The 26,447-nt window shown below is 45.7% G+C and overlaps 11 protein-coding genes across 11 annotated transcripts, besides 14 other annotated features; 7 read left to right on the top strand and 4 right to left on the bottom strand.

Annotated features, from left to right (window-relative positions):
• Positions 1–469: 469 nt before the first annotated feature.
• Positions 470–507: a repeat region.
• Positions 508–1,675: 1,168 nt separating this feature from the next.
• Positions 1,676–1,757: a repeat region.
• Positions 1,758–1,850: 93 nt separating this feature from the next.
• Positions 1,851–1,967: a repeat region.
• A 13-nt stretch (positions 1,968–1,980) lies between these two features.
• Positions 1,981–2,043: a repeat region.
• A 55-nt stretch (positions 2,044–2,098) lies between these two features.
• Positions 2,099–2,400: a repeat region.
• Positions 2,264–2,417: a repeat region.
• Positions 2,418–2,427: 10 nt separating this feature from the next.
• Positions 2,428–2,509: a microsatellite.
• A 12-nt stretch (positions 2,510–2,521) lies between these two features.
• Positions 2,522–2,612: a repeat region.
• Positions 2,536–2,842: a repeat region.
• Positions 2,578–2,872: a repeat region.
• Positions 2,601–2,912: a repeat region.
• Positions 2,758–3,059: a repeat region.
• Positions 2,783–3,078: a repeat region.
• Positions 2,857–3,123: a repeat region.
• A 2,865-nt stretch (positions 3,124–5,988) lies between these two features.
• On the top strand, positions 5,989–7,872 carry FPSE_03850 (uncharacterized protein; the record flags this gene model as incomplete). The annotated part of the gene is made up of 1 exon (XM_009256968.1): positions 5,989–7,872. One exon carries the CDS (start codon positions 5,989–5,991, stop codon positions 7,870–7,872), a length of 1,884 nt encoding a protein of 627 aa, XP_009255243.1.
• Positions 7,873–8,884: 1,012 nt separating this feature from the next.
• FPSE_03851 (uncharacterized protein) lies at positions 8,885–9,444 on the bottom strand (the record flags this gene model as incomplete). Its single annotated transcript, XM_009256969.1, has 2 exons — positions 8,885–9,176; positions 9,236–9,444. The coding sequence occupies 2 exons, from the start codon at positions 9,442–9,444 to the stop codon at positions 8,885–8,887; spliced, it is 501 nt and encodes a 166-aa protein (XP_009255244.1).
• A 2,240-nt stretch (positions 9,445–11,684) lies between these two features.
• On the top strand, positions 11,685–13,577 carry FPSE_03852 (uncharacterized protein; the record flags this gene model as incomplete). The annotated part of the gene is made up of 2 exons (XM_009256970.1): positions 11,685–11,798; positions 11,859–13,577. 2 exons carry the CDS (start codon positions 11,685–11,687, stop codon positions 13,575–13,577), a joined length of 1,833 nt encoding a protein of 610 aa, XP_009255245.1.
• A 201-nt stretch (positions 13,578–13,778) lies between these two features.
• Positions 13,779–14,502, bottom strand: FPSE_03853 (uncharacterized protein; the record flags this gene model as incomplete). The annotated part of the gene is made up of 3 exons (XM_009256971.1): positions 13,779–13,950; positions 14,002–14,140; positions 14,187–14,502. 3 exons carry the CDS (start codon positions 14,500–14,502, stop codon positions 13,779–13,781), a joined length of 627 nt encoding a protein of 208 aa, XP_009255246.1.
• Positions 14,503–14,736: 234 nt separating this feature from the next.
• On the top strand, positions 14,737–15,955 carry FPSE_03854 (uncharacterized protein; the record flags this gene model as incomplete). Its single annotated transcript, XM_009256972.1, has 2 exons — positions 14,737–15,307; positions 15,363–15,955. 2 exons carry the CDS (start codon positions 14,737–14,739, stop codon positions 15,953–15,955), a joined length of 1,164 nt encoding a protein of 387 aa, XP_009255247.1.
• Positions 15,956–16,681: 726 nt separating this feature from the next.
• FPSE_03855 (uncharacterized protein) lies at positions 16,682–17,206 on the top strand (the record flags this gene model as incomplete). Its single annotated transcript, XM_009256973.1, has 1 exon — positions 16,682–17,206. One exon carries the CDS (start codon positions 16,682–16,684, stop codon positions 17,204–17,206), a length of 525 nt encoding a protein of 174 aa, XP_009255248.1.
• Positions 17,207–18,284: 1,078 nt separating this feature from the next.
• FPSE_03856 (uncharacterized protein) lies at positions 18,285–19,953 on the top strand (the record flags this gene model as incomplete). Its single annotated transcript, XM_009256974.1, has 2 exons — positions 18,285–19,473; positions 19,523–19,953. 2 exons carry the CDS (start codon positions 18,285–18,287, stop codon positions 19,951–19,953), a joined length of 1,620 nt encoding a protein of 539 aa, XP_009255249.1.
• Positions 19,954–20,240: 287 nt separating this feature from the next.
• Positions 20,241–21,297, bottom strand: FPSE_03857 (uncharacterized protein; the record flags this gene model as incomplete). The annotated part of the gene is made up of 2 exons (XM_009256975.1): positions 20,241–21,069; positions 21,131–21,297. The coding sequence occupies 2 exons, from the start codon at positions 21,295–21,297 to the stop codon at positions 20,241–20,243; spliced, it is 996 nt and encodes a 331-aa protein (XP_009255250.1).
• A 696-nt stretch (positions 21,298–21,993) lies between these two features.
• Positions 21,994–22,345, bottom strand: FPSE_03858 (uncharacterized protein; the record flags this gene model as incomplete). Its single annotated transcript, XM_009256976.1, has 2 exons — positions 21,994–22,175; positions 22,237–22,345. 2 exons carry the CDS (start codon positions 22,343–22,345, stop codon positions 21,994–21,996), a joined length of 291 nt encoding a protein of 96 aa, XP_009255251.1.
• A 272-nt stretch (positions 22,346–22,617) lies between these two features.
• Positions 22,618–24,348, top strand: FPSE_03859 (uncharacterized protein; the record flags this gene model as incomplete). The annotated part of the gene is made up of 3 exons (XM_009256977.1): positions 22,618–22,661; positions 22,717–23,136; positions 23,193–24,348. 3 exons carry the CDS (start codon positions 22,618–22,620, stop codon positions 24,346–24,348), a joined length of 1,620 nt encoding a protein of 539 aa, XP_009255252.1.
• Positions 24,349–25,061: 713 nt separating this feature from the next.
• On the top strand, positions 25,062–26,357 carry FPSE_03860 (uncharacterized protein; the record flags this gene model as incomplete). Its single annotated transcript, XM_009256978.1, has 1 exon — positions 25,062–26,357. One exon carries the CDS (start codon positions 25,062–25,064, stop codon positions 26,355–26,357), a length of 1,296 nt encoding a protein of 431 aa, XP_009255253.1.
• Between the last annotated feature and the right edge of the window lie 90 nt (positions 26,358–26,447).

Consider the following 26,447-nt stretch of genomic DNA (forward strand, 5'->3'; position numbering starts at 1 on the left):
TATCTAATTAGTTAATTCTTAACTATTTATAATACTATAGCCTTTAGATAAAGCTAGAGTTATTCTTACCCTTTAAGCCCTTTAAAATAACCTAAAATTAAGCACCTAATACGCTATTAAGATCTATTAAGTTAGGCAAATAAAGCTATATCGCTACTAGTAAGGCATTTAATTAAGATATAATTCTATACCTAATTTATAGAAACTATCTAATTAGGAAGAAGATATAATAGTTTAATTTCTTTTTAACCTAAATTTATATAGATTCCCCTTATAACTGCATTTTATAGAAGAAATAGCTAATTCCTTACTTATAGACTATAATATATTACCTATTAGTATATATTAAGCATATAACTTTATTAAGTAATAACTAGAGCTAAAGATATATATATTTTAAAGATATAACTATTAGAGAGCTAAATATAAAGATCTAATTATTATTTATAGCTAGTTTTAGCTTATAGAGAATATAATTATAAAATATAATATCTAATTAGATAATATCTAGAACTTTAATAAGACTAGCTTTATAATAGGCCTTATATAGTCTAGAATAGTTATTATAGCTATAAAGAGATAAAGGAAATTAAAATTAGTATAGCCTAGAAACTATAAATAGATTACTATAATTAAGGCAATTAATACTAAAGGTTAATTAATTCTACTATTTATTATTAGTTTAGGCTAATATTACCTTACAAATTAATATTAAGAATATAACCTCTTTAGCAATTAGGTTATTATATTAAGCTAAAATAAATAAACTAATAATTAGCTTAGTTTTAACTAGCTAAAGCATTTTAATTAGTCTATAATTAAATAATTAGTTAATTCTTATTGCCTTTTAATCCTTAATAGTTATAAAAGTTATTATTCTATTAAATTTAAGAAGTATTATAAAGAGAAGAATATTATTATACTCTATATACCTACTTATACCTCTTATCTATTTTAACCTCTTAATATTAAGTGCTTTAAGCCTTTAAAAAAGGCTTATAGTTAATAAATAGAGTATCTAATTAGATACTTTATAACCTATATTTCTAAGATTAAGTTCTTTAATACCTTTTATACTATATATAAAGCTACTTTTACTAAAAGTAATATATAAGGAGGTTTTAGAGGGGCTAGGCTTACTCCTTTTAACTTAGATTATATTATCTTAAAGCTTAATATATAGCTATAGACTTTAACCCCTTAGGCAGAGGTTATTAAACCTTCTTCTCTTTAGACTTTAAAGACCCTAATAATAGCTAATAAGGCCTAGTCTTAGAATAAATACCTTAAGAGTTAAATTAGAAGATATTAAAGTAGCTCCCTAGAGTTAATTATTAAAGCTATTTAGTCTTTTACTAAAGCAGTAAAGAGAACTATATATAAGACTACTTTAATAAGAAATAAGATTTAAAACCTTTAAGAGGGAAATAAGAAGCTAAGCTAGCACTAAAGGTTAAAAAGAACTAGACTATAGAAAGGAGACCTTATAACTATAGAGGAAGTATTATAAGTAATTAATTAGATAGATATTAATATATAAGTAGTAGGCAAGTTATTAAAAAGTAGTAATTAAGGAAGGTTAATTAGACTAGGCATTTAGCGATATAGTATATACGGCAAGACTAGATATAATATAAAGACCTATTAGGTAGTTCTAGAGGTATCTAGAGAAAAGTATAATAAGTAATTTTAATTAATTAGATAGTTTATTATATTTTTATTATATATTATTTAGTAATAGTTAAGATTCTTATTATGTTTACTTATCTGTTATGCTTGCTTATTAAATACGTTATAACTATAAAGATCTTATAGAGCCTTTCTTAAAATTATCTTATTAATAGCTTCTCTTTATATAATAAGATAATCTTTATCTTTATTAATATTTCCTTACTTTTAAATAAAATTCTAAAGTTTATAATAGGTATATATAATCTTTACTTAATAAATAAACTAATATTTTATAAGGTTACCTTAAAGTATTATAAATTTTTACTTTATATAACTAAAAACCTATTTAATAATAATTTAAAGTTAAATATACTAAAGGTTATATAGCTCTTTTTTTATTAATAGCCTCTTTAATATACCTCTTTAGTTATTAAAATAATATATTTAATTAATATATAATATAAAAATACCTTTTTATATATTAAAGCCTATATTATTAAAGTAATATTATCTCTTTAATATTAAGAATTTACTTATTAATATAATCCTTATTAATTAGATATTATATAAGCTTTTTTTACTATTAATAAGGATATATATAAATATATTATTAAATTATATAACAGTAAGTATATTTTATATAATTATACTCTTATAATTTTAAAAATATTATTACTCTTTAAGTAAAATCTTAATATATATATATATACTATTAAGTATATTAATATACCTATTAAATATTAATACCTTTTTATTTAATAAGACTTTTAGTAATATATAGTTATTACTTAATAATATAATAAAAGTAATAAATAATAATATTAAAAGATTAATAATATCTTATATTACCTTTAAAATAATTCCTTATAAAATATAAAAGAAATATATTATAGCTTATTAATTAGCTAATTAATTAAAAATATATAAAGTAATTATAATTTTCTATTTTAATAGTTAATATTATATTAGTAATAATATTATATTCTCTTATAGCTATTTATATAAGCTTTTAAAAGTATATTTATTTAATTAAAATAACTTATAAAATCTTAAATTTAATCCTTTTAAAAGAGTTATTATATATACTTATATATTAAATAACTTTCTTAAGTTAATAATTTACTAATTTAAATAAAATCCTTATATATAATAATAATCTTTATATTAATAACTTAAAGAAATAGCTTTTTTAATAATAAAAGCTATAATAGTAAATATTATATTTTATATTATAATATTATTAAAGCTAATAACTTAAAAAGATATAATATCTTTAAAATATATTAAAAATAGCTAATTTTCCTATATAAATTAAATAAAGATATAATAAAGATCTTATTAAAAGATCCTTATATTATAATATTAATACTTTAAATTTAAAGTATTAATAAAATAGTAAAATTTATACCTTAAGTAATTTAATTAAAGAAAAGTTATTAAAATACTATAATAGAAAAGGTATAGCTAAAGAAGATATATATTAATAGCTTATATAACTTATCTACTTTTAATAAAATAGGATTAAGCGCTAAAACTGGCTAAATTTATTCTAATGATAATATGCTAATCTTCTGTTATATCTTTTTCGTTAAAATAACGACTCGCCGATCACGACCTAAATCGGGCATACTCTATTAGCACATTAACATCCCCTCCCTCTCGTCTCTATACGTGGTTTTGCTGAGTTTTGGGCTGTTGCCTGAATGATTTGAGTCTCGAGACTTTGTAAGTGACACTATCTAACCATGTCATGGATGACGATTCTGGTGATTGTCGGTGGGGCGAGGATAAGTGGCCCCGTAGGAACTTCAGAGAATCACCTCACGGCAGCACATAGAAACTCCCTTCAGCTTGCAGTTTTGGCATTCCGCTTACTAAAGCTATCTCGGTACCTTCCCCGTCGTTGGACTAAGCCAAGCTAAGCCCAGAACTACTGCACTTTAGCTTCATCAATGCTTACAGCTCAAGCCGAAGGAGCTTGGACACAAGACTACCTCGAAGGAGAGGCCTTGAATCGAGTCCAAGGCTATCGCAGGTTGAGTTGAGGCACCAACATAGCATCACAATGCATAGTAACAATTCCAGTCTGACTTTCAAGCCAAGTGGAGATTAAGCGAGCTGGTTGGAAGTGGCTGCAGGAACTTAGAAAGGAATCCCAAGCTAGCCATGCCCACACGCCAATATATCTCGCTCTAACCAAACGTGTCTCGGGGATGGTTGCACTGTCAGACGTCCAAGTCTCGTCCCAAAGCCGAGTGAAGGAATGATTGCATGGTGGGAAGCAACGACATGTGATTAAAAGACAAAAATGTGAGACATACAAGCGAGAACTATGAGTTACAAAAAATAACAAAGCCACGAGTGCTGTCGGATGGGGTCAGTCGTTGTATTCATCTGGAGGAGACTTTTAAGAACAGGCGATACCATCAATTAGCTTCGGACGCCAAGCATAAGGGATGGACTGGGCTGTATCGAGGCCCGCACATCCTTTCTAGGTATTCTATTATACTTTGGTATCACTGTTGGTCGAATATGCTTTGTAGATATGGAGTTACTAACTTTAGAGCTTTCACCGAAAAGTATTCAAGAGTGAATATCGTTCACCAAAAGGGACGTGACTGACTCTTGCTTTGGTTCTAATTCGTGTAGGATCGCGATGACTTGGTGTTCAACTAAACACCACGATGTACTAATAAGCAATATCAAAATCCCAGAGAGTCACCGACAATATGGACCCATCAACTCGCGGATATCTTCCTATCCTATCGTCGAGCTTATTCGATCGGGGGCCCGTTTGTTATCGGTTTGCAACTAAGCAGGGAAGCGAGACCGGGGGGGGTTATTATTGATCTTAGTCCAAGGTATAATTAAGTTGACAGCCTGCGAAACACGTTTGAAGCAGTAAACAAACATTGATCGCGCTGTACTATGTAGATTAGCACGCGCATACTCGTGGCATCAGCTTCAACGTGTGCAACAGTAGTCAGTATTTCTCTCATACCTGTAGAATCTAACATCAGATGAAGGTTTAGATTTCCCCATCCAACATCACAGTCTTGAATGATGGTGTTTGCAATTGTTGCCCTGCTTCAGAGACAGACAGTGGTGGTGTGGCTCGTATAGTGGGTATTTCCAACCTTGGTCAGGTTTTCAGCGTATGTACGTTCTCGTTCTCTGCTGCTTGGCTGTCCGCCGGTAGGTCCACTCACCCAGAAACCCACCCATGGACAGTTCGATATCGCCCCGGCGCACCCGCCAACAACCTACCTGCCTGCCAATGGAGCACTAGCCCTCCAGCCCTCCCAGGTCCCCCTAGACCCAGGCTTGTTTAGCCTGCTCGACGGCTCCCAACAGGCTTCGCCTCAGGTCTGCGTTTTGTGGGCAAGCAGCCTATCTTTCATTCAATCAGAAGAGGTTGCTCGTCGATCTCACAGTCAATCAGGGAGGAAACCCAGCACACACAAGCAAGCACCATCAAAACAAGACGAGACCCAAGCGTCCAGTCGTCACCCTCGCTCCATAGGTGTTGTTACGCTCTGCTGCACTGACTGAAAGTCGACGGGAACGAGCCAGCCCAGTGTCTGAGGTCTCATCTCATCACGCAAGTGCCACCTACTTCCCCCTTCTTTCCTGTCCTGTCTTGTCCTGAGGTTTTGAGTTTATCCCCGTTTTCCCTGGACGCGGCGTCAGACTCCCGCAACAACAATTCCACTTCCCTTCCATTCCACTTTCCCTTTTCCCCCGTTGTTGATTTCCCTTTCACACCTTCCTTTGCAACTGTACCTGTATCCCCGTGTTCCTGCCTTTTCTATTGCTGCCTCACCACCACAACCTAATCTTGCCTCTTACACGCTCTCTCATTTCCCAATCTCCCTCCCTCAAAAACACGTTCTCATACTCAAAGAGATAACTCTTTTTGCCCTTTTCTCAGAGACAACAAGTCGAGGCTTTCGCTAGTGCTCGATTACTTCTTTTCTCTCTCTCTTCCGGCTCGTTTTTGTCGCTTTGAGCCCTGGTCGCTGCTGTCGCTGGCTGACCTGATCTCCTCTCCGGTTCTGACCTGTTTTGAGGGGCCACATCATCACCCCCTTTGCGCCCGATTCCGATTGTCCGACTTTCGGTTACGTCAACCTTGCCTGCGCCACAATTGCGCTAAGCCTTGGACCAGTCCAGCAAATCCACACCACTCTTCGCACCCACCTACGCTTTCCATCTGTGACTGTGCATTTCTGCCTGTCGCATTGCTATTAAAGGTGATTACGGCTCTACCGTCGCAGCATCAAATCTTCCTCCTTGACATCTGGTCAAGGTGTCCTCATGTTTCGATTCTTTACATCCGAATCACGGGGAAGTGAGAAGACGCCGCAGGCACCACAGCATATTGCAGAATTAATAAAGCCATTGCAGCCGCGCTCGTTGCCCAAAACAACGACGATAGCATCACCCAGCGCGCAGCCTCCCAAGAGGAGGCGGCTAAGTATCGATGGCCCTGATGGATCTTCAGATATATATGCGCCCGCCAAGCGCATAAAAACTGAAGCACCTGCTGGCATCGATAATCTTGCTGCATGCGACGCCATGGCTCACTCAAGTCCTGCGGTTTCTAGTTTGGAAAATGCTCGTGATGAGATCCGCCACCAGTTTGGTCTTGAGATTTTACTAAAGCATGATGAGCTTCGCCTCATCAACCAGGAACTCGCAAAGTGTCAGGTTGCTCTGGAGCAGTTACGACGCTGTCACCTCATTCCTTATCCTCTGAATTGCCCAACCCCTGAACAGATGCTGAATGTTAGCGCTGGCAAGGGTCCAGCCGTGCAGTCACGTCCAGGTGAATCTGTACCCAGATGGGCGCCTCCATTCGGCGTCGTCGATGGTCCTTATGCCAGACATTATGCCAAGTGGCTGATTCCCGACCCTTCGTTTGATGGCCAGCAACCTGAGTGGCAATTCACTCCAGAGGCTTCACGCGCAAGAATGTCACATGCTGAGGGACGAACGACAAGAAACAGTTTTGCTGAACCAACGGGCGCACTAAAAGGTCGCTTGGCTCGTGGAGCTACCAGTCAGAAGCTACACTCTTTGTCAAACGGTTATCCCCAGCCAAAAGACAAGGCTGGTCCGTGTGTGCTGAAGCGTGCTGACGGGCAGACAGTCAAGTTGGTCTGTCTCGATTGCCACCGTGATAACTTCTCAAGCACTCAGGGATTTATCAACCACTGCCGAATCGCTCATAAGCGCGACTTCAAGAGCCATGAGGAAGCAGCCGTGCATAGTGGACACCCTATTGAAGTGGCGGAGGGCGGAGGAGTCGGTGAAGAGAAGTCAGCTGCACCCTCCGTACAAACTCAAACATCTGCATCTGTGCATCCCTTTGCCCGCCCTGACATCACTGAACAGCAGGCATATGTCGCTCTCAGATCAAGAATCTCTGATTCTTTGAGGCTCTATCACGAAGGCAAGCTACCTGGTGTAACACGCATTCCTTCGTCGTCCGACAAGGACCAGCAGCGTTGGGCCCGAAAGGCAGTTTCGGCAGACGAAGCTCCAGGCCTGCCCCATCTATCACGTCTATTGCAAAGTCGGAAGTTCGACGGTAATCTACGTGAACTAGTTGCAGATGCTACGACAAAGTCACCTTTGGAAGATATGACTTCCGGTGAAGAGTCCGAACTTGCTGAGACACCCTCTGAGATCAGTGATGCGAAGGGCTCTTCTGCCGTACGAACACCTATCGTAATGCGCGTGCCTGCGAAGGCCACCAATTCTCCATCCGTCATGGATACAACCCGTTCGGCCAGTAGCAAAGGCCGTGCTCCTGTCGCTTTCAAGACGCCTTCAGGTTCCGCACCTCATGGCACAACTATCGTCCTTTCGGATGAAGATCTCGACATGGAGGATGCTGACATGAGTCCTAACACGATGGTCAGCAACAATGCACCCTCTCTGGTCAGTGACGATGGAGAGTATGACGACACTGATGACGGCTCCTCGGTTTCTGGCGCCAGTGATACTCTTGAGACAGAGTCAGTATCAGACGTGGCGGAAATCACGCTAGACGATGACCAAGACCCACGTTCACTGCGCCGAGAATCAAGTGGTGTGTCGGGCGCTGTGAGGCTCCGCAAGGATGACCCTAAACACATCACTCTGATGACGCCTGTCAAGAACAACGCCAGAGAACGACGGCCACGCAAGGTCTAGATTATGGGAACTTTTCGTTTTTGCATGTGCCCAATCTCTCAATCAACACAGGCCGTACAGCCAACAACAATTGGATTCGCCTTTCTTCTTGAAACCTCACTTTTCAACATTATCACTTTTAGTCAACCTTTTATGAACACTGCCTGGAAACAGGTCACGATTGAGAAACGACGGCTGCATGGTCACAGCCTTTTACATACGAAAATCCGGGCTATTGGGGGCGCCTGGATGGATTACACGTTTTGGGAAATATTGTCTTTTTGTGCGTTTTGCCTTCAATAGAGAAGCACGTATATTGTTTTTTTTTTTTTCGGCGCTTCAGGACAGACTATTCAAACTTGGTCATGTACCTGGTTCGTTGCTGACGGGCTTTTTTGTTTTGATCTTTGTTTTTTTAAGCCATGACTCCCAAAGAAGAAGGGAAATGTTGTACGATTGTCATTATATCATAGCTTGATGATGTTTGCTCCACCTGTTGTGTAGGCCAACGCAAAGGTGAAAGAAGCCAGCAGAGTCAGTCAATATTAAATAAGCGAAGACCAAAAGTTGATAAGCCAGGTTATATATGTGTTCATTACATTACTCTGCTTGTGAATGCGTCGGTTTGCGTTGCATCCATATGTTTCCAGCCAACCGAGTACCGACGCATTTGAAGCGTACTGCGTGTGATGCCTGCTAAACAAACAGTATGTATGCACGTATCGAATACTATGTAGAATGATCGTCGGTCGCGCTATTCAACCTGGGGCAAACGATGTTTATTTTTTACTAAAGTTCCGACAGTCACTCGGCTAGCTTCAGCAAGATGCGTGGCAAGACGATTTACACGAACGAATAGATAAATTGCTTGTTAGAAGTAAATTGGATCAAGGTTCGATCCTTGATTTATTAATTAATGAATTACATGATTAATCGTTTAATATTCCGTCGATGCATAACTTTTTACCATAAGGTTCGTATAAATTCCGTGGCCCATTCAAATATCACTCATAACCCCTTTTTAAAACTCGAATTACAGGATGGCAGCAACAACACCAGCAACGGCGAGGAGGACGCCAGCAGTGTTGCGAGCCTTCTCGGCGGCGTTGTTGGTGTTCTCGGCGGCGGAAGCAGACTTGGTTGCAGTGCCGGTCTCTTCAGCATCATCAGACTCGGTAGCAGAAGCTTCCGAGGCAGTAGCTGTGGCAGAGGTAGACTTTGTGTTCCTTGTGGATGTTCCATAGAGAGACTGGTTCTGGCAGTTGATTTGGACCTGGCCCTTGGCGGAGCCAGCACGAGGGTCGTCGGGGCAGTTGTTGAAGCAGCTACGAGGGTGTTAGGCGATCATGTTTTGCATCGTGCATTGACTTGGGGTTCAACTTACGTAGCAACGGCCTCGTAGGCAGGGCAGAGACAATCCCAGTCGTTGGGCTTGCACTCCTCAACCTTTGCGTTCTCGGTCTCGAGACATCGCTTAACAATGAAATCGGCGTCACATCCGCCAGAGGCAGAGGGGGCAGCAGCGTCTGAGTCCGTAACGGACTGGGCAGAAGCAGCAGCGGCGAAGAGGGCGAGAGACCAGAGGAACTTCATGATGACGATTGTGTAAGCTGTTTAGAAGTGCTGAGGTTTAATTTAGGTGTTAGGGTGATGGAAAGAAATGGAGACTGGGGAATGCACTGGGGAAATGAAGCTGATATATATGTAAGTTGAGGAGGAAGAGGCGTTTTTCTTAATCATACAGACGAGAGTACGGGGGATATTAACAACAGGGCCTGGTTTTAGTATCGTGCCTTTTTTGCTGGTCTGGTCTGTTCTGCCGTCCCACCCCCAACCATTACGGCCGGCCGGGACCCATGGCATGCACAATTACAGGGGCTGACAGACTGACCGTTCAGTCCAGTCGATCAAGCTTTAAATTCTTGTGCAAGTTGCTGTTGGTTAATTATTTGTGGCTTGAGCTTTGGCGTCTTTTGTGTTGTGCTTGTTGTTTTAGGTTGTTTGTTTATGATCCTGAAGGAGACGGTCTGATGAGTTTCCTACCATGGCATGAGAGCGTTTCATTAGATCCTCGTTTGCGATACCTGGGTAAGTACAGACAGTCAGGTAGTGGAACAAAAAGTCCCTACAGAAATCTTTCGACCGCCAGTTGAGAGACCTGCAAAGACACGACGTGCATTCTGTTGTCGATGGCCCATCAACAAGTGGAGATGAAGCAACCCCTGTCCATGCGCCGTTCGCTGATAATTCTCCAACGGGAGGCTTTAGCACTGTCAATCCCTGACTATTGCTCCAGGAGACGTCCCTTCATGGAGAAGATGGTGGCCTGCTAGCGCCCTAGCTCTATCAGGGAAACGAAGAGGCTGAACCGCGGGAGGAACCTGGCGGGATTATGCACCTCCCTAGCTGTCATGCTGTGTGCTGGCTTGGTTTGTTGTGCAATTGTTATGCAGATGACACTGAGTGACCAGAGTTATTTATGTAAGCTGTGTGCTTGACGGTGTAACATCGTATGGCCTTCTCGTGATGTACCGTACCGTGCGCTGGGCTGGCCAGCCACATTCATCGGTGTACCGTCCATAGGTAGTACCCTCTCACCTCACAAAACAGCTCACCTTAAAAAACGTTGAGAAATGCCCAGGTACCCAGTATCTTATCATAGGTATCTAGGTAATGAGCAACTTGAAGGGTTGAGACTTTTCTCCATCGTTTGCGTTGATGTCAAGTGACCTGACCCACTAGAGACGGTCTTGCAGGAATGGCCAGCAATACTTGATGCAATGCAGCCAGCGTAGCCAGCGTTGGAATGTCTTGTGTTCACTAGGTACTAACGTCGCACGTGGGATGCCTCGGAAGCCTAACATTCTCTATGATCCATAAATATCGAGGCCTAGGACAAGACAACAACACAACGTGATGGATCAGAACGCAATCGTATCCAAATCAAGGAAACTACTACAGTACACCAGTCTACCAACTTGATTCAACTCTACTGGCCATAGACTTTTGCCGCCTACATGCCATGCTACCTTGGTTCGGTAGACTGCACGTCTTCAGCCACATACCTAAGCAAAACTACCGAGATACAGCTGGTGCTGACTTTCCATGTCTATCTTTTCTGAACTTCAGAGAAACCAGTTCAACTATAGCTTTGTATACATACGATTACATTACGTTTGGGCCGGTGAGTGTGTCACGTGACGTGCTCGGTGATTCGATTCACAATCTGCCTAGCTACGCAACATTACTTCGCACAACACAATATTTTGTATTGTGCGAGAATAAGGTTGCGTTTATGCCCTACATCGTGACTATTGGTACAAGGCAACCTCTTTTTTTTAACGTTGTATAAACCATCAAATAGCTTTGTATACAGAACCTAGTGGTGTTGTTGTTGTCGTATGCATGCACTACTACTGACTGAGCAGGCAGTAACATTAAACTACCAATGCCAGTAGGTCTCTAGGCAGAAATGTACTCGATACTATATATGAGCCACTCATTTATCTAGCAGTACCCAATAAAGTTATCTGTTTCGACTATTAAAAAAAAACATCATTACTTTGCCGTTGCGATATTCGATAGTGGAAAAACCTCATGGGAGTTATTTCACTACGCCATTGCCCCACACCAGCTTAATACCTAACAAGTACTAAGGTAAACTACCCCTCCAACTGGTAAGAATCGCATCGCATCCCCCACGTTTCACAACAAGACTTCCTGTCAGAGCCCAGCTGAGAACGTCTTGACTTCCAGATTCAAGTCCAGGCCTTTTATCTGGTTCCCTTGCCTCTGCACATCTTCTTCTAACAAGCTCACACTCCATAACCGCCATGGCTACTCCCACCATCACTCTCGATCGCATCCTCGCGGCGGCTCCAGTCACAACCCGTGGTCAACCAACTCAGATCTCGGCCGATGCCAAGGGTCAACGAATAGCTTATCCTGTATGATACAGCTTCTGTGAGCAGAACACATGATACAAGCAGGATCGCTGACTCCCGCAGTGTGGAAAATCCATCTTTGTTCGCTCCATCGATGATCCTTCCGATGCAAAGGAGTACACCGGCCACACCGCCCCTACGACCGTTGCGCGCTTCGCTCCCAGTGGCTTCAAGATCGCCAGTGGTGACTCGAGCGGCATGCTCAAGGTCTGGGAGCCTGAGTCCATCGACAGCACAAGGGGAGAGTATGCCATCATTTCTGGTCGTCTGAATGACATTGCCTGGGACGGCGAGTCGCAGCGTGTCATTGCTGTAGGCGATGGTCGCGAGCAGTTCGGCCGCTGTATTACAGCTGACAGTGGAAACTCTGTCGGCGAGATCATCGGACACTCCAAGTCAGTCAACGCTGTTGCAATGAAACCCCAGCGTCCTTTCCGTGCCGCTACTGTTGGTGACGACGGCAACATGGTCTTCTATCATGGAGCCCCTTATAAATTCAACAATAAGAGCGCTCAGCACACTGGCTTTGTTCTAGGCGCCGCTTATTCCCCTGATGGCAATACTCTAGTCACTGTTGGTGCCGACAAGAGAATACAGCTTTATGATGGAAAGACTGGCGAACCCACCAAGGAGATCGGACAGGGCGAGCACACTGGAAGTATCTTTGCCGTGTCATGGTCACAAGATGGTAAGAACTTTGTCACCGCCAGCGCTGACCAAACTGTCAAGCTCTGGGACTTTGATGCAGGCAGCGTCATTCAATCCTGGAAGTTCGGGGAGGATGCTACCGTTGGTGATCAGCAAGTCGGTGTTGTTTTTGTTCCCGGTCGTAGCGACGGACTCATTATTAGTCTCAGCCTCGATGGTCGCCTCACATACTTGACCGAAGGCAAGCAGGAGCCTGTCCGTGTTGTCTACGGTCACAACAGAGGCATCACCGCTTTGTCAACTGCATCGGATGGTAAGGGTGCTGACCTCTGGTCCGGCAGCTTTGACGGTCGAGTGTGCCATTGGGATATCAAGTCGGGCATTGCTACAGTTGTCGATGGCCAGGCACACACGAATCAGGTGGCCCAGTTCGCCGTTGCGGATGGCAAAGCTTTCAGCGCAGGCTGGGATGACAACCTCCGAATCGTTGATGAGTCGACCAAGACTTTCTTAGGATCTTCCACCAAGCTGCAAGCTCAACCCAAGGGCGTGAGCGCGGCTAATGGACTTGTCTATGTCGCGACCTACTCAGGTGTATCCGTTTACTCCGGCGAAAAGCTAGTGAGCGAGCAGTCATTGGATTACACCCCTGGAGCTATTGCGGTATCTGGTTCTTTTGTTGCTGTTGGGGCTAACGAGAACTCGGTGCGCATCTACAGCGCTGGTTCTGACGGAAAACTCGAGGAGGTCAAGGCATTGAGCAACCCGACCGGTACCATTTCGGCTCTTGCGTTCTCAAAAGACGGGTCACATTTGGCCGCTGGAAACAGCGTCGGAAAGATCTATGTCTACAGCGTTGGAAGCTGGGAGCTGGTGGCAGACCGCTGGTCGGCTCACACTGCCCGAGTTACCTCGATTGCCTGGGACGACACAGGTGTCTATGCTGCCAGCGGTAGTCTCGATACTAACGTCTTCGTTTGGTGCTTGGAGAAAAAGAACCAGGGCAAGCGCATCAAAGCTGCTAATGCTCATAAGGACGGTGTAAATGGTGTGGCCTGGATTGAAGGCGGCAAGATTGCAAGTGCAGGAGGCGATGCCAGCGTAAAGATATGGAGCGTCCAGAACTTGCCTTGAATTATGCGACTTCCTAGACTAGATTAATCGGCCCACCTAGAGACGACCGAAAACGAAGTACTACATAAAACAAATGCCCAGTTTAACGCCAGACACCAAGCATATACCGTCCCAGATCAAGAGTGAAGGTATATTCCCGTCAGTCGTCAATCATACTTTGCCTGATCCCAAACAGAAAGGGCGCTTGACAGGCCCGAGTTACTAATCGTGCGCCATCGTTGCATTCTCCTCCTTTGCGACGTCAACGGGGGCGAGATCCCACAGGCGAAGTCTGTCGGGTTCTTGGGAAGGAATTTTGTGAGGAGGCCATCGAGTCTGATTCTCTTCCCATAGGAGTCCCACCTTATGGATAGCTTCCTTGAGGTCTTCGGTGCTACGATATATAAGAAGATGCGTTTATTTGGTGTTAGTCGAGTTGACGTACCTCCCCGAGCTCATGATAGCATACCCCTCCTTGGAGAGATGTTTGGCCATCTCAGTTTGGTGGTCGTCCAGAAGTTCCGTGTTTGGCACCACCACAATCGGCAATCCCATTTTCCAGGCATCTAGTATTGTGCCAGTACCTAAGCGGTGTGAGCTCAGGCTTTGGAGAAGTATCGTGTTACTTACCAGCGTGAGATATCACCAGTCCTAGTTGCCGCTTTCCTTCCAAGTCCTTGCATAGAATCATTTCTTCTTTCACAAGATTTCTTTTTACATCAAAGATTTCAATAGTGAGTCCAGATGGTATTTCATCTTGGAGAAGAGTAAGTTGTTGTTTTGCTGAGGTAGCGTCTGGTCCGCACTGAACATGCAGCTCAGTGAACCCGTGGGAGACGATGTACTGCCAGTAGCTGACCGAGAGAACGGAGTCAATGAGAGTCTTGAATCCAGCGGTGGCACCAACTGTGACAAGACACACCCGATCTAGATTTGAGACGGCCATGGTCAGTACAGCATCTCACAGAAAAATAGAAAAAGTGGTTTGTTGTAAATGTAAAAGTCAAATATATATTCGCGATAGGGTAGAAGGTTCATGTAAGAGGACACCCCGGCTAAATGCCGGACCGTGAGGAAGGCAGTTGTGCTTGGTGGTGCAGCCAAAATTTTGAACGCCACCAAACCATTTCTTAAACCGACGACAATTTGACGCGGCCATTGCCCCTTTGACCGTTTCGCAATGGCTTCAGCATCGACAGCGGCAAGGCTATGCGCTCTTGCTTGTCGCAGGGCGTCTAGAATCCAGCAAGCCCCCCGATCTCGGCAGATCATCCGACAAAAACCTCTTGCCCAGCGGGCATTTACCACATCGACGATAAGATGGGCCCGGGAAGAAGATCAGCGCCAGGATGATGTCGAGGAGGAAGACTATGGCCCCGTAGAGCTGAAGAAACTCGAGGCTGCGCTGGCTGAGGCTTCTACACCGGAGGGACTAAAGCAATTGGACCAGCTGGCCAAGGCGAACGGCTTCAACTCCATCGACCAATACCTGCAAAACAAGTTAGACTACCATCCTGGTTGGGCATCCGAGGACCGATCGACATTGGAAGATATCCAGAAAGATGATAAGGGAGAGAAGCCCAACAAGCAGTCCTTCTGGTTCGACGAGGAGGACCCTGAGACCAACACGGAAGAGCTTGAGGAATTTGACGAGGACGATATTACATCTATGGCTCATGGCAAACTTGACGAAGTTCGAGAGATGCGAAAGTATGCCCGATTGGCAGTGTGGGAATTACCTCTTCTTTCGAGTAAGTACAGTAGAGTATTGAAATATACGAATACATATACTAATGCTTTCAACAGAGTACGCCAAGCCCTTCGAGCCTCCCACTGACCAGCAGGTCCTACGATGGCGATATACATCCTACATGGGTGAATCCCACCCCGCCGAGAAGAAGGTCGTGGTGCAATTCGCTCCCGATGACCTGAAGTTGACCCCTGTTCAAACCGACAAGCTCAAGAAGCTTGCCGGCTCTCGCTATAACCCCGAGACAGAGATCATCAAGATGAGCAGCGACAGCTTCGAGCACCAAGCGCAAAACAAGCGATATCTCTCCAACCTAATTGATGACCTTATCACTGCGGCCAAGGACCCCAAGGACACTTTTGAGGATATCCCCCTCGATACTCGGCATCATGTTGTTAAGCCTAAGCCGCAATTCCCCAAGGAGTGGCGCATGACCCCTGAGCGCCGACAACAGCTTGATGAGCATCGTTCGCGTCTGGCCATTGAAGATGTGAAGATGGCTGAGAATGGCCAGTTGATCGACGGTGTCCAGGCCATCGACCAACACTTGATGAAGAAGCCTACAGATGAACAGAAGAAGGCCAAGGTTGCGGAGCTCGTTGCTGCTGCGCCTGTAAAGGGTGGCAGCGGAAGCCGCGCGAGGAGATAAGACCATACAAAGGAAAAATTCCCTTGACACGTCTAATGTGGGATGAAATGTATTATACGCTAGATTTGGCGGGGCATGTACAATTGTACGATGTATATTTAAGAGGCTATTAAAAAGGGAACATGTGAACTGAGCCGCTGCAGGTTATTTCAAATTATTTCTCGTTTGAATGTATGTATATGATTTATGTTTGGGCTTGAGGAGCGTTCCGTTGAAGATAAAACGAGTTTGTAGCTTGTCTTGAACTGGGCAGAAATCAAAACTTGAAATGTGTATAAATACCTAGAACAGTTGCCAAACCTCGACTTGACGATGGCTACCAAGCTATCCGGCCACCCAAGTCTTTTTGACGTTTGTAAGCTCTACCCAACAAGTAAAAGACGTGTCCGTCGAACCTTACATTGTCTGAGATCCAATGTCCGATCCAGGTTCTCATGATGCTGGGTTTGCTGACTAAGATCATCATGACTGCCAAGAGCACCCATGAACAGACGTATGATGATTTACAGTTGCTTTAAGGTGGACTCAAATTTGATCACAACACAATTCCTTACACTGCGACTGAAGTCGAAAATCTAGAAGAGGATGGAACCAGAATACGTCGTCAAAATTATCATCCTCGGAGCTCCGGTTTCTGGGAAGAAGAGTTTCATACGAAGGGTAAGTCAATGCGAGGGAACAAGGCTGTTAAAATGCAAGCCTCATTCGAGTAGGCCGATAAAACACATGTTAACGCCCGTGCCCGGCATCCAGTATTGCGAGGATGTCTTTACAGATCGATACGAACCCGTTGAAGAAACATTTGAAGACTCGCGCCTGGCCAACATTGCGGGCATTCATACACTTATCAATCTAGAGCGCATCCCATCGACGTTACTCAACTCTGCTCCCGAGTCTTGTCGCTTAGCAGCCGAAGCAGATGCCCTCATCTTGCTATACGAGGGCTCATCGCCCGAGAGTCTGGAGGAGCTTCGGCGCATGAGGCTTCAAGTGCTGGCTCCGCACCTGGAAGAAGTGGCGCCGCCTACGGCCGTTGTCGCGGGCAAGGCGGACGGCGCGGAGGCCGCGGGGCAAGCGTGGGAGCGCGGGCTAGACGAGGGGAGCGACCTAGCAGTTTCATTGGATGCGAGATTCGGGGTCGCATCAGCTCTTTGGGGGGATGGAGTCAAGGATGTAGTTGAAGAGTTGGCAGCGAGGGCGTTGGAGAACAAAGGTATCGACAAGGAGGTTCTAATGGGAGCAGGATCGTGACATTGAGACTGCGTGGCATTGAAGTTGGCTCAGTCCAAGAGGTTCTGTCTTGCCTCCGTTGAAGGCGAGGAAATAGCTGAATGGTTAAGACACGACAAAACCACTATGGGTGATATAGTGTTACACAAAACGGCGATTTCTACGGCCTGCAGGTAACACAAGCCACTAATGTTAACTGTCAGACCATTTCAACACGGGATTGAGCATCTTCGACGGAGATCAGATGCCCTTCATAGATAAATCATGATGCTCTTGTACAACATATTACATTGAAAAGTCGCTCTGATTGGCTCAATTACAACGACATATCCTGAGAGTGGCTGTAGATAGTTGTGAGCCTGTAACTTTTTGTTTCGCGTCCACTAGACAAGCGATAGTGCCAACATTGTATTGCCCATATAGAAAGCCGCCAGCATCCTCTGTCGCCAATAAGTATGACAAGTCTGATCGTTTCCATTTGGGTTCTAGAGCAAAACCTCACGGCCAAGAGACTGTGCCTCGGCTGCATCTAACACACGTGGATGTAAGGGTGCCGAGGACACCGGAAAGACAGAACTGGGGTTTAATACTACAAGCCCCTCATTTTCTCTTTAAGGAATGTCCAGATCTTGAACGGCTTATTCTCGACACAATTTATCTGGCTACTAAATTATCTGGGGCATCTCAGCAATTTATTAGAGATCTTATTTCAAGTCTATGACTATTATATCGTCAGGGCCTGGAACAAAGTATTGGTCAAACCTGCCCTTTTGAGCCCAGCTAACCCGATATCACCTTCCTCTCCCCTGGGCAGCCTAATTAATCAGGAGAAAGCCCCGTAAAGTCAGGTACAGGCACAGACAGGCACAGGCAATACCTCCCGTCCGCCAAGAATATCGCTTTCCAACTGAACACAACTACCTATTCAACATTTCTTTTAAGCGTCCCTGTCTCTTTTTAACCGACAATCGCTTTTTTTCCCAATCAAAGGCTTTGCGCGCTCGATATACTCCCATAATCTTGTGAATTCATCGAGATCGGACCTGTCAGCACTCAATTCAATTCATTAACCAACCACCTTTCGATACTGCTTATCAAGATGGCTGACAACACTACATCCTACACGATCGGCCCACTGGAGCACACACCTCTCGATGAGATCAATGCCAAGGTTGATCTCGTGAGGAAGACCTTCAGGTCAGGTCGCACCAAAGATATTGAGTTTCGCATGCGCCAGATTCGAAAGCTCTACTGGGCCATCGTCGACAACACTGAGCTCATGCAAGATGCGCTCCTCAAGGATCTTGGTAAATGCAAGTACGAGGCTGTCCTGGCCGAGATCGACTGGTGCAAGCAAGAATGTCTTGATATGACCAACAACATGGAGAAGTGGCTGCGCGATGAGCCTGTTCCCAATGTCCCCCTTCAATTTCGTCTCATGAAGCATCGCACCCGCTTCGAGCCTCTCGGTGTCATTCTCAACATCGGCGCCTTCAACTTCCCCTTCCAGCTCACTCTTCCTGTTGTTGTCGGTGCTATTGCTTGTGGTAACTGTGTTGTTCTCAAGCCATCTGAGTCTTCTCCAAACAGTGCCATGGTGCTCAAGAAGATCTTCGATGAATCTCTTGACCCCGAGTGTTTCACCTACGTCAACGGTGCTCTCTCTGAGACCCAGCGTTTGCTCGAGCAAAAGTTCGACAAGATTTGCTTTACAGGCGGCAAGGTCGTCGGTAAGATTATTGCCAAAAAGGCGGCTGAGACCTTGACTCCTGTGCTTCTCGAGCTTGGTGGCCAGAACCCAGCCTTTGTCACCAAGAACGCCAACCTCAAGTTGGCTGCTCGCCGACTGCTTTGGCAGAAGACTCTGAATGCAGGCCAGGTTTGCATGTCCCACAACTACATCCTCGTTGAGCGAAGTGTCCTCTCTCCATTCCTTGGAGAACTCAACAACCAGCTGCGTACCTTCTTCCCGAAGGGCGCTAAGAACAGCACTGATCTCGCTCACATCGTCAGTGCTAGTCACTTTAACCGCCTCAAGAAGATGCTGGACGGAAGCAAGGGAAAGATTGTCCTTGGAGGATCCATGGACGAGTCTACTCTGTTCATGGAGCCAACAGCAGTGCTTGTTGATGATATCGAGGATAGCATGATGGTCGACGAGGCGTTTGGCCCCATCTTCGCAATCATGGCAATCGATTCTCTCGACCAGGCTATCGACATCGCCAACTCTGTTGACCCTACACCTCTCTCACTCAGCACCTTTGGAAGCAAGGATGAAAACAAGAAGGGTAAGTCTAACCGCCTCCTTTTATTGGTAGCATATCTAACAGATGATAGTTCTGGACAACGTCACTTCAGGTGGCGCTACGTGCAACGACGCCTTCTTTCACTCCCAGATCCCACAGTCTCCGCTAGGAGGTGTAGGCCAATCCGGAATGGGCAACTATCACGGCATCTACTCTATCAGGACCTTCAGCCACCAGCGCACTATTGCTGAGGTCCCCTACTGGGCTGATGCCCTATTCCGTGTGCGCTACATGCCGTATCAGTGGCCCAACATGAATCGTCTCAAGTCTATTGCGCAACCAAAGCCCAACTTTGACCGTGACGGCAACAAAACCAAGGGACTCGGGTATTTCGTCGCCCTGGTTTTCGGCCTTGGCTCTAAGAAGGCTAAGGGTGCTCTTCTCAGGTGGGCATTCCTTGTGGTTGCAGCGGCTGTCCTGGAAGCAAAGAAAGGCACTTTGAGCCAGCTGCTCACACGATAATAATATAGTTGATATCCTCGTTTTTCAATGTCAATATGGTGGCGATATATCGATATTATCTGGAGCTGGCACACAAGAAGGCGACTGTACCAGCACTTTAATTATTTTTCTTTGTTTCGATGTACTCTAGTCATATCTCGACCTCTTGATCTCGAATGTCGTTTGCAGTTAGCCAATATTAATAACCATGGGAAAATCGCAAAACCAAACCTATTGATTCATCAAGTAGTGGTATCTTATATTAGGACTATGGTTGTCTAAATGCGATTTCTAAAATGTGAGAAATCTCAGTGACCAGCCACAGCAGTTGCTAGACGTCGTCCCTTCTCGCCTCCCAGGTACAGACCATCGTCAGTCGAATCTCTTGCCTGATCCACAGCTTCGCCGTACCCTCTGGTCACTGTATCCTCGTCCACCTTCAGCCCGTTCTCAACCAGAGCCAAAATGACACTGCGAATTCTCGCAATCTCACGCATAGTTGCTACGTCCATGGGGTCGTTCTGGCTTGAGTAGACCTTGCTACTGACAGTCTCCTCCATGCGGTTGATACCAGCAGCCTCAGCGGCCGTCTCGCTCTCGATGTGCTTGCTGATCCAGATGTAACCATTAACTCCTAGAAGAACATCCACCTTGCCGCCGGCGTTGGCAACGTCCATTGTCCAGACCTGCCTTTTGGAGCGGACAACACCGCCGCCGCCACCGGTACCAGTAACAGCGGCAAATACACCGTTTCGAAGCTTGCCGTACTTCAAACTTCGGGTGTGAAGACTCGCGGCACCGTCCTGATGCAGTTGCTGAACCTCTGCGACGACTAGGTCACCTTCGGCGAAGAAGCTGCGGATCTGCAGCTCATCGGTCTCGGTACGCTTACGGAGAATTCCACCAGGCAAGTTGATGGCTGAGATCTGGAGGATAGCAAGCTGGGATGCAGCTACATCAACGCGCCATCGCTTGGCCTGCACTTCGACGATGCGACCGACGACAAGGTCACCGATCTCTGGGGTGTAGCGAGCGCGAAGAGGGCGCACCGAGAGGAGCTTGTTTGTCTTTGTGAGAGTACCAGCAAGAGACGATGTGATTTCAGATGAGTCGGCAGGAATATATGTGCCGTGTCCACTAAACAAGTATGTCAATATCAGAGGATAGCAATCGTGACGTCTGAGATGTTGAGGCTTACCGCATCCATTGAGAGTTAGATGTAATTACGGTACCCGGTGTGAAAATTTCATCGGCATCTACGCCAGCGCCACCTTCAGAGTCGGAGTCGGAGTCATTGTTTGCAGCAGCGACTGCTTGCGGTCTCCTAGGTGTAGGAGGCTGAGGACTGAGAATTGTGATGGGCATGATGAGATGAGATGAGGATGGCGAGGCGAGAAACCGGTTAGTCGTCAGGGCTAGATGGCTGTTTAACCGTTGTTATGAGGAATTCAATAGTAAAATACTACACTACACTGAGCGTATGTCTGTAGTATGTCGAGGCCCAGCTTGGTTATCTTGTTGTCGTTTTTCTGGTTGTGGAATAAGTTTGGTTAAAGATTCGATGTGGGGCTCTGGGATTGAGATTTTAGTGTTGGCGGCAACGTAATGAGTGCCTGAGTGAGTGAGTAGGTTACCTACGAAATAGGTAAACATTATAAAAGTGTCTTATCAACCACCATAAATTAGACATAAACACAAAATGAATAGGCAGAACAATACGTTTGATTAATAACCGGCTAATTAATTTAATGGATTTTCAATAAAATATGACGTGCGGCACCCAGACATATTAATTTCATTCCACCTTTATGAAACAGCACAACAGTTCTGGATGAGTCTTGAATCAGACACCCAACGCCCACCTTCAATAGTATTTCTACATGAGAATCTCTATATGAAGATGACAAAAGGCCAGAACAAGAGTATTTCTACATTTAAACCCTGTAGATGTGATTTGAATGGGACTGTGCTGGCAGGGGTTCGCAGAAAAAGGTGTTGTACAGATATGTCTGTCGTAGTGAGAGGCGTTAGTTGAATAGCTGGTGAAAAAGTATTGATTGTTTATTTGAGTGCCCTCCAGAGTCCCATCCACACAAGAGCAAGCGATATAGAGGTAATGCCAAGCTTGCGACTTCGCATACCAAAAGGTGATTTGCTTCGTAGGATCAGGTCCTTTTGCCTATCAAGCTGTGACATGCCAGAGAAATAGCTGTAGGCTCCGAGGCCAAAAAATGCGCCACTGCCTGTCCCTTGTCAGTCCACCTTAAGAAGATCGAGTGTGAAGGCCAAGTGCCAGGTACTGACCAACAACTTTGCAGGGCAAACAGTCATCGCCTCGGTCCTGGCGCAGAATGTCCTCGAGCTTTTCTGGCTTCTCAAGAGACTGGACTGTAGGAATCTTATCACCAGCCATTGTGATTGTTGTTCGTGGTGAAATCAATATCTTGAAAAAAAGAATTCGACAACATTTGAATTATCACGAGTTTCAATTGTAGAGTAGCAGAAAGATCAACGTTGATTGGGCGAATACAATGCTGATCGCTGAGTCATGTTTTGCAGGGGTCTGTACCTACAGTCGTCATTGCTAGGTTGTCCGTGCTGCTCCACCGTTGGAACACTGTTAAAGCTAGTAGGTATATCTGAGCTCTCGCCTGTCAACACTAGAGGGAGGTGTTGGTCTTTACCATGAACGGTGTTATTGAGGCGCTTCACATTTACGATGATAATCGGTATAGCTCCTCAACTCACCTGGAAAGATCCATTCTAACCAAACATTACGTCTAGGAATCCTATTCTCTCGCATACCTATGCAGGGCGGCCCATGTCGGCAACCCATCTTCTACCCCTCTACCTAGAACATCCCGCACCGCGACCGAACCTCATCTACCTACCCAACACAAGTCCTCCAACGCTCGTCTTTAACTTAATGCATGCGAACCTCTTATTCATTGCGACATCGTCGACCGAGATCGAACCGCTGCTAGTCTTTGAGTTCCTACACCGCATAATAGATGCCTTTGAGGACTTCCTTGGCGCGCCGCTGCTGGCCGTCAAGATTGAGAACAATTATGACATCGTCGCACAGTTGTTAACCGAGATGTGCGATGCCGGTATAATAAGTACGACAGAACCCAATGCTCTGCGCGAAGTGGTTGAGCAGGAAGGCTGGGTCGGGAAATTGTTGGGAAGCATCAATCTGCCTGGGTTCGTGGATCACCGAGCATCGCTTACGGCAGACCTTTGAGTTAACGCATGTCTAGAAAAGCACCTTTGAGCGCCAACTTTTCAAATTCGAGCACGTCATCCATTCTGCCATCAAACTCGACCGCTTTACCGTGGAGGAGAGCGAATGTACGACACACGTCAAATGAGATGTACGCAGATATCGTCGAGACCTTGTCTGTTACGCTCGCTCCTTCAGGAAGGCCGCTGGCAGCTTTCGCCAATGGAACCATCGCATTCACTTCAAAGGTATCAGGTGTTCCAGATATTACCCTGAACATTACAAGCCCGTCTGGAAAACATAACCTGGGCAGTATTATGGAACTACCAGTATTTCACCCGTGCGTACGACTTAACCGATGGAAGGAGAGACCAGGCGAATTAAGCTTCGTTCCGCCTGATGGAAGGTTTATTCTGGCTGGGTACGAAGTGGACCTGCTGCCCTTTACGAGTGGGAAGAGCGGAAGTCTCAGTTCCAACAATCTCAAGCTGCCTATTAACATGGAAGTCAAGACGGGATTGGGTGCGACAGGATCAGACTTTGAGGTTCGTCTTCAAGTCAACAAGATTCTCGGAGCACCTTCGCCAGCACCATCGGGTCTAGGAAGAGGCGGCAGTGGAGGCCGACTTGGAGGACCTCATCCGGGATCACCAGGAGCTCCTTTGATGGATGACTTGACCTTGACGATTCCACTGCCAGCTGATGTCAGAAACCTATCAGAGATTCGGCCAAGCAAAGGCGACGCAAGCTTCAACCCAGGCGAAAAGTTTTTAGAATGGTATATTCCCGCAAAGGAACTGTCAGGCGGTACAAGCTACTTTGGTCTCAGGTGTACCGTTGTGGGACCGCTGGCAGGCGAAGATGATGAGGGATTCGATCCCAATGGGTTTGGATTTAACACCGACTACACATTCGATGGGCCTTATCAGAGCGCACCCGTGGCCAAGGCCGCAAATAACCAAGAGGGCAAGGACGATGACAAGGACACCAAGAAGATCGCACAGAACAAGATACTGATGCCAACATCAGCATCAGTGAGTTTCTCGGTCAAGGGATGGTTGGCAAGCGGATTGAAGGTGGAAAGCATACAGTTAGACACACGCAAGAGTAGGGGTCTAGGAGAGAGTGTCAAGCCGTACAAGGGAGTCAAATACTTGACAATAAGCAAGGGGGGTGTTGAGATACGATGCTAATTAAAAGGAGTTGGACGTCACTAGAAGTCATGACAAAGGCAATAGTTGATGCAGAATGATTCCCTACACATGTCATGTGCTCACAAACGTAATGCAATAGCATGATTGGAACATGTTCCCGCGGGAATTGAAGGAACAATTAGGAAGAGCCAATCCAACAGCATGTAACAAATACCTAATGTTGAAGAGCCTCGGAGGATGTGCCGAAAAAGCAACGGAGCTCCGAAGCTGCTACAGGTCGGGGCATCGGCTCTAAGTGTGGGGGTAGACCCGGAGCCCCAAGTTCGAGGTCCAAAGGCCCCTGTAGCAAACGACGCTTCGGCATGCGATCGTCGTATGATTGGACAGGTCATGACTCTCACTGGACCAGGGGAACCTGTATCCGACAATTCTCATGAGCATTGAATGAAAACTCCCCCCAAATCCGAGGAATTCGGTACGTACCTTGGCACTAAACATGACCCCGACGTCACGCAAACTCCCGAACCCCAGGCCTAGGCGGCCCAGACCCCCCAAAGGATGATCACACATTCTCGTGGTTTTGGGCTTGGGCTTTGGCCTGGCTTCTTATTTAATTTTGTTCAGCTCAAGTTCATTCAAGAATAGGACTCTACTTGCTCCTTTCCTCGCCTTTCCGACCAACATCACCGCAGAATGAAACGCTCACTACGTCCATCTTGACCTCTATCCTCTGCCCCGCCGTTCAGACGGCAATGGCAACGCTCACGATGCGGTGCCGCCGCACTTATACTCTAGCTAGTCACATTCGCTCCTCGGCTTCTGCTTCTCCAACGACGACAACAACAACAATAGCCCGCAGTCGACCGTCATTACAAACTTTACCACAAAGACAACATCTATCACAGCAGCAAAGATGGCGATCTACACATCGAGGCGGCACAAGAACGGCACTCTTTTTCCCAGGTCAAGGTGTTCAGCGTGTTGGCATGTTAACCCCATGGCTCGAGGCCTTCCCTTCGACGGCATCGCAACTACGAGACGAAATTGACGAATACATGGGCTACAAGCTCTCCGACGTTATTCAGAATGGGCCTTCGAGGCTGCTCACTGAAACCCCCAATGCGCAACCCGCCATCATGGCTACCTCAATATTCATACTGCGCATTCTTGAGCGTGAATTCGGTTTCAAAGTCACCGACCACTTCGACGTCACACTAGGCCACTCACTTGGTGAGTTCGCCGCGGTCGTAGCTGGCGGGTACATCTCCTTCCAGGACAGTCTAAACCTGGTGCGCAAACGAGCAGAGGCCATGACGGAAGCTACGAAACATGCGATCGAAAAGTACGGTGGGGAATATGGCATGGTCGCCGTCATATCTCATCCGGAACACATGGACAAACTTGTTGAAGCCATCCGGGAGTTTGTTGGGATTTCCGCTGAGGACCTGGCAGATCTGCCGCCTATCGAGCAGGTGTTAATAGCCAACATAAACAGCAAGAATCAGATCGTATTAAGTGGCAACATCGAACGGATAAAGACACTCATTGCCCACGTCCGCCAATTCCTCGGCTACGACCCGCGTGCCGTCCGTCTCAAGGCCGATAGTCCTTTTCACAGCCCCATCATGAAACCCGCCGTTGCGGTGATGCGCCAGCTACTCGAAGAACCCAGCCAAGTGAAGGGTCGTGAAAATGAGGACATTGTTACATTCCCTGGACTCTTGCCGATCGTCAGCAACGTGTCTGCGCGGCCAGTTTGCTGCAAGAATGAGCTCAAGGATTTGTTAGCCCGTGGCTGTCTCGATACAGTTCGCTGGTGGGACAGCATCAAGTACTTGGACCAAGAGGCCCGTATACGACGATGGGTGGGCGTCGGTCCGGGCAAGGTCGGTCGCAACCTCGTAGGCAAAGAGGTCGGTATGCGCGGTAAAGATCTAGTAAAGGGTGGAGGCGTGTGGGCCATCACAGATCCATCAGAGGTTGAAGAGGTTCTAAGAGGACTTGAAGATACCGCCGGTCTAATGGAAGATGACGAATATTCAGAGTGAAGGTGAATTGGGGATCGTGTAAAGATACAAGAGAGGATGGATACACGCGCTTAGAGCGCTCTATTCTGCGGTCCCTTACTGGGAACAGCT

The sequence above is a fragment of the Fusarium pseudograminearum genome, chromosome 1, assembly GCF_000303195.2.
Source record: "Fusarium pseudograminearum CS3096 chromosome 1, whole genome shotgun sequence".
Classification (NCBI taxonomy): domain Eukaryota; kingdom Fungi; phylum Ascomycota; class Sordariomycetes; order Hypocreales; family Nectriaceae; genus Fusarium; species Fusarium pseudograminearum.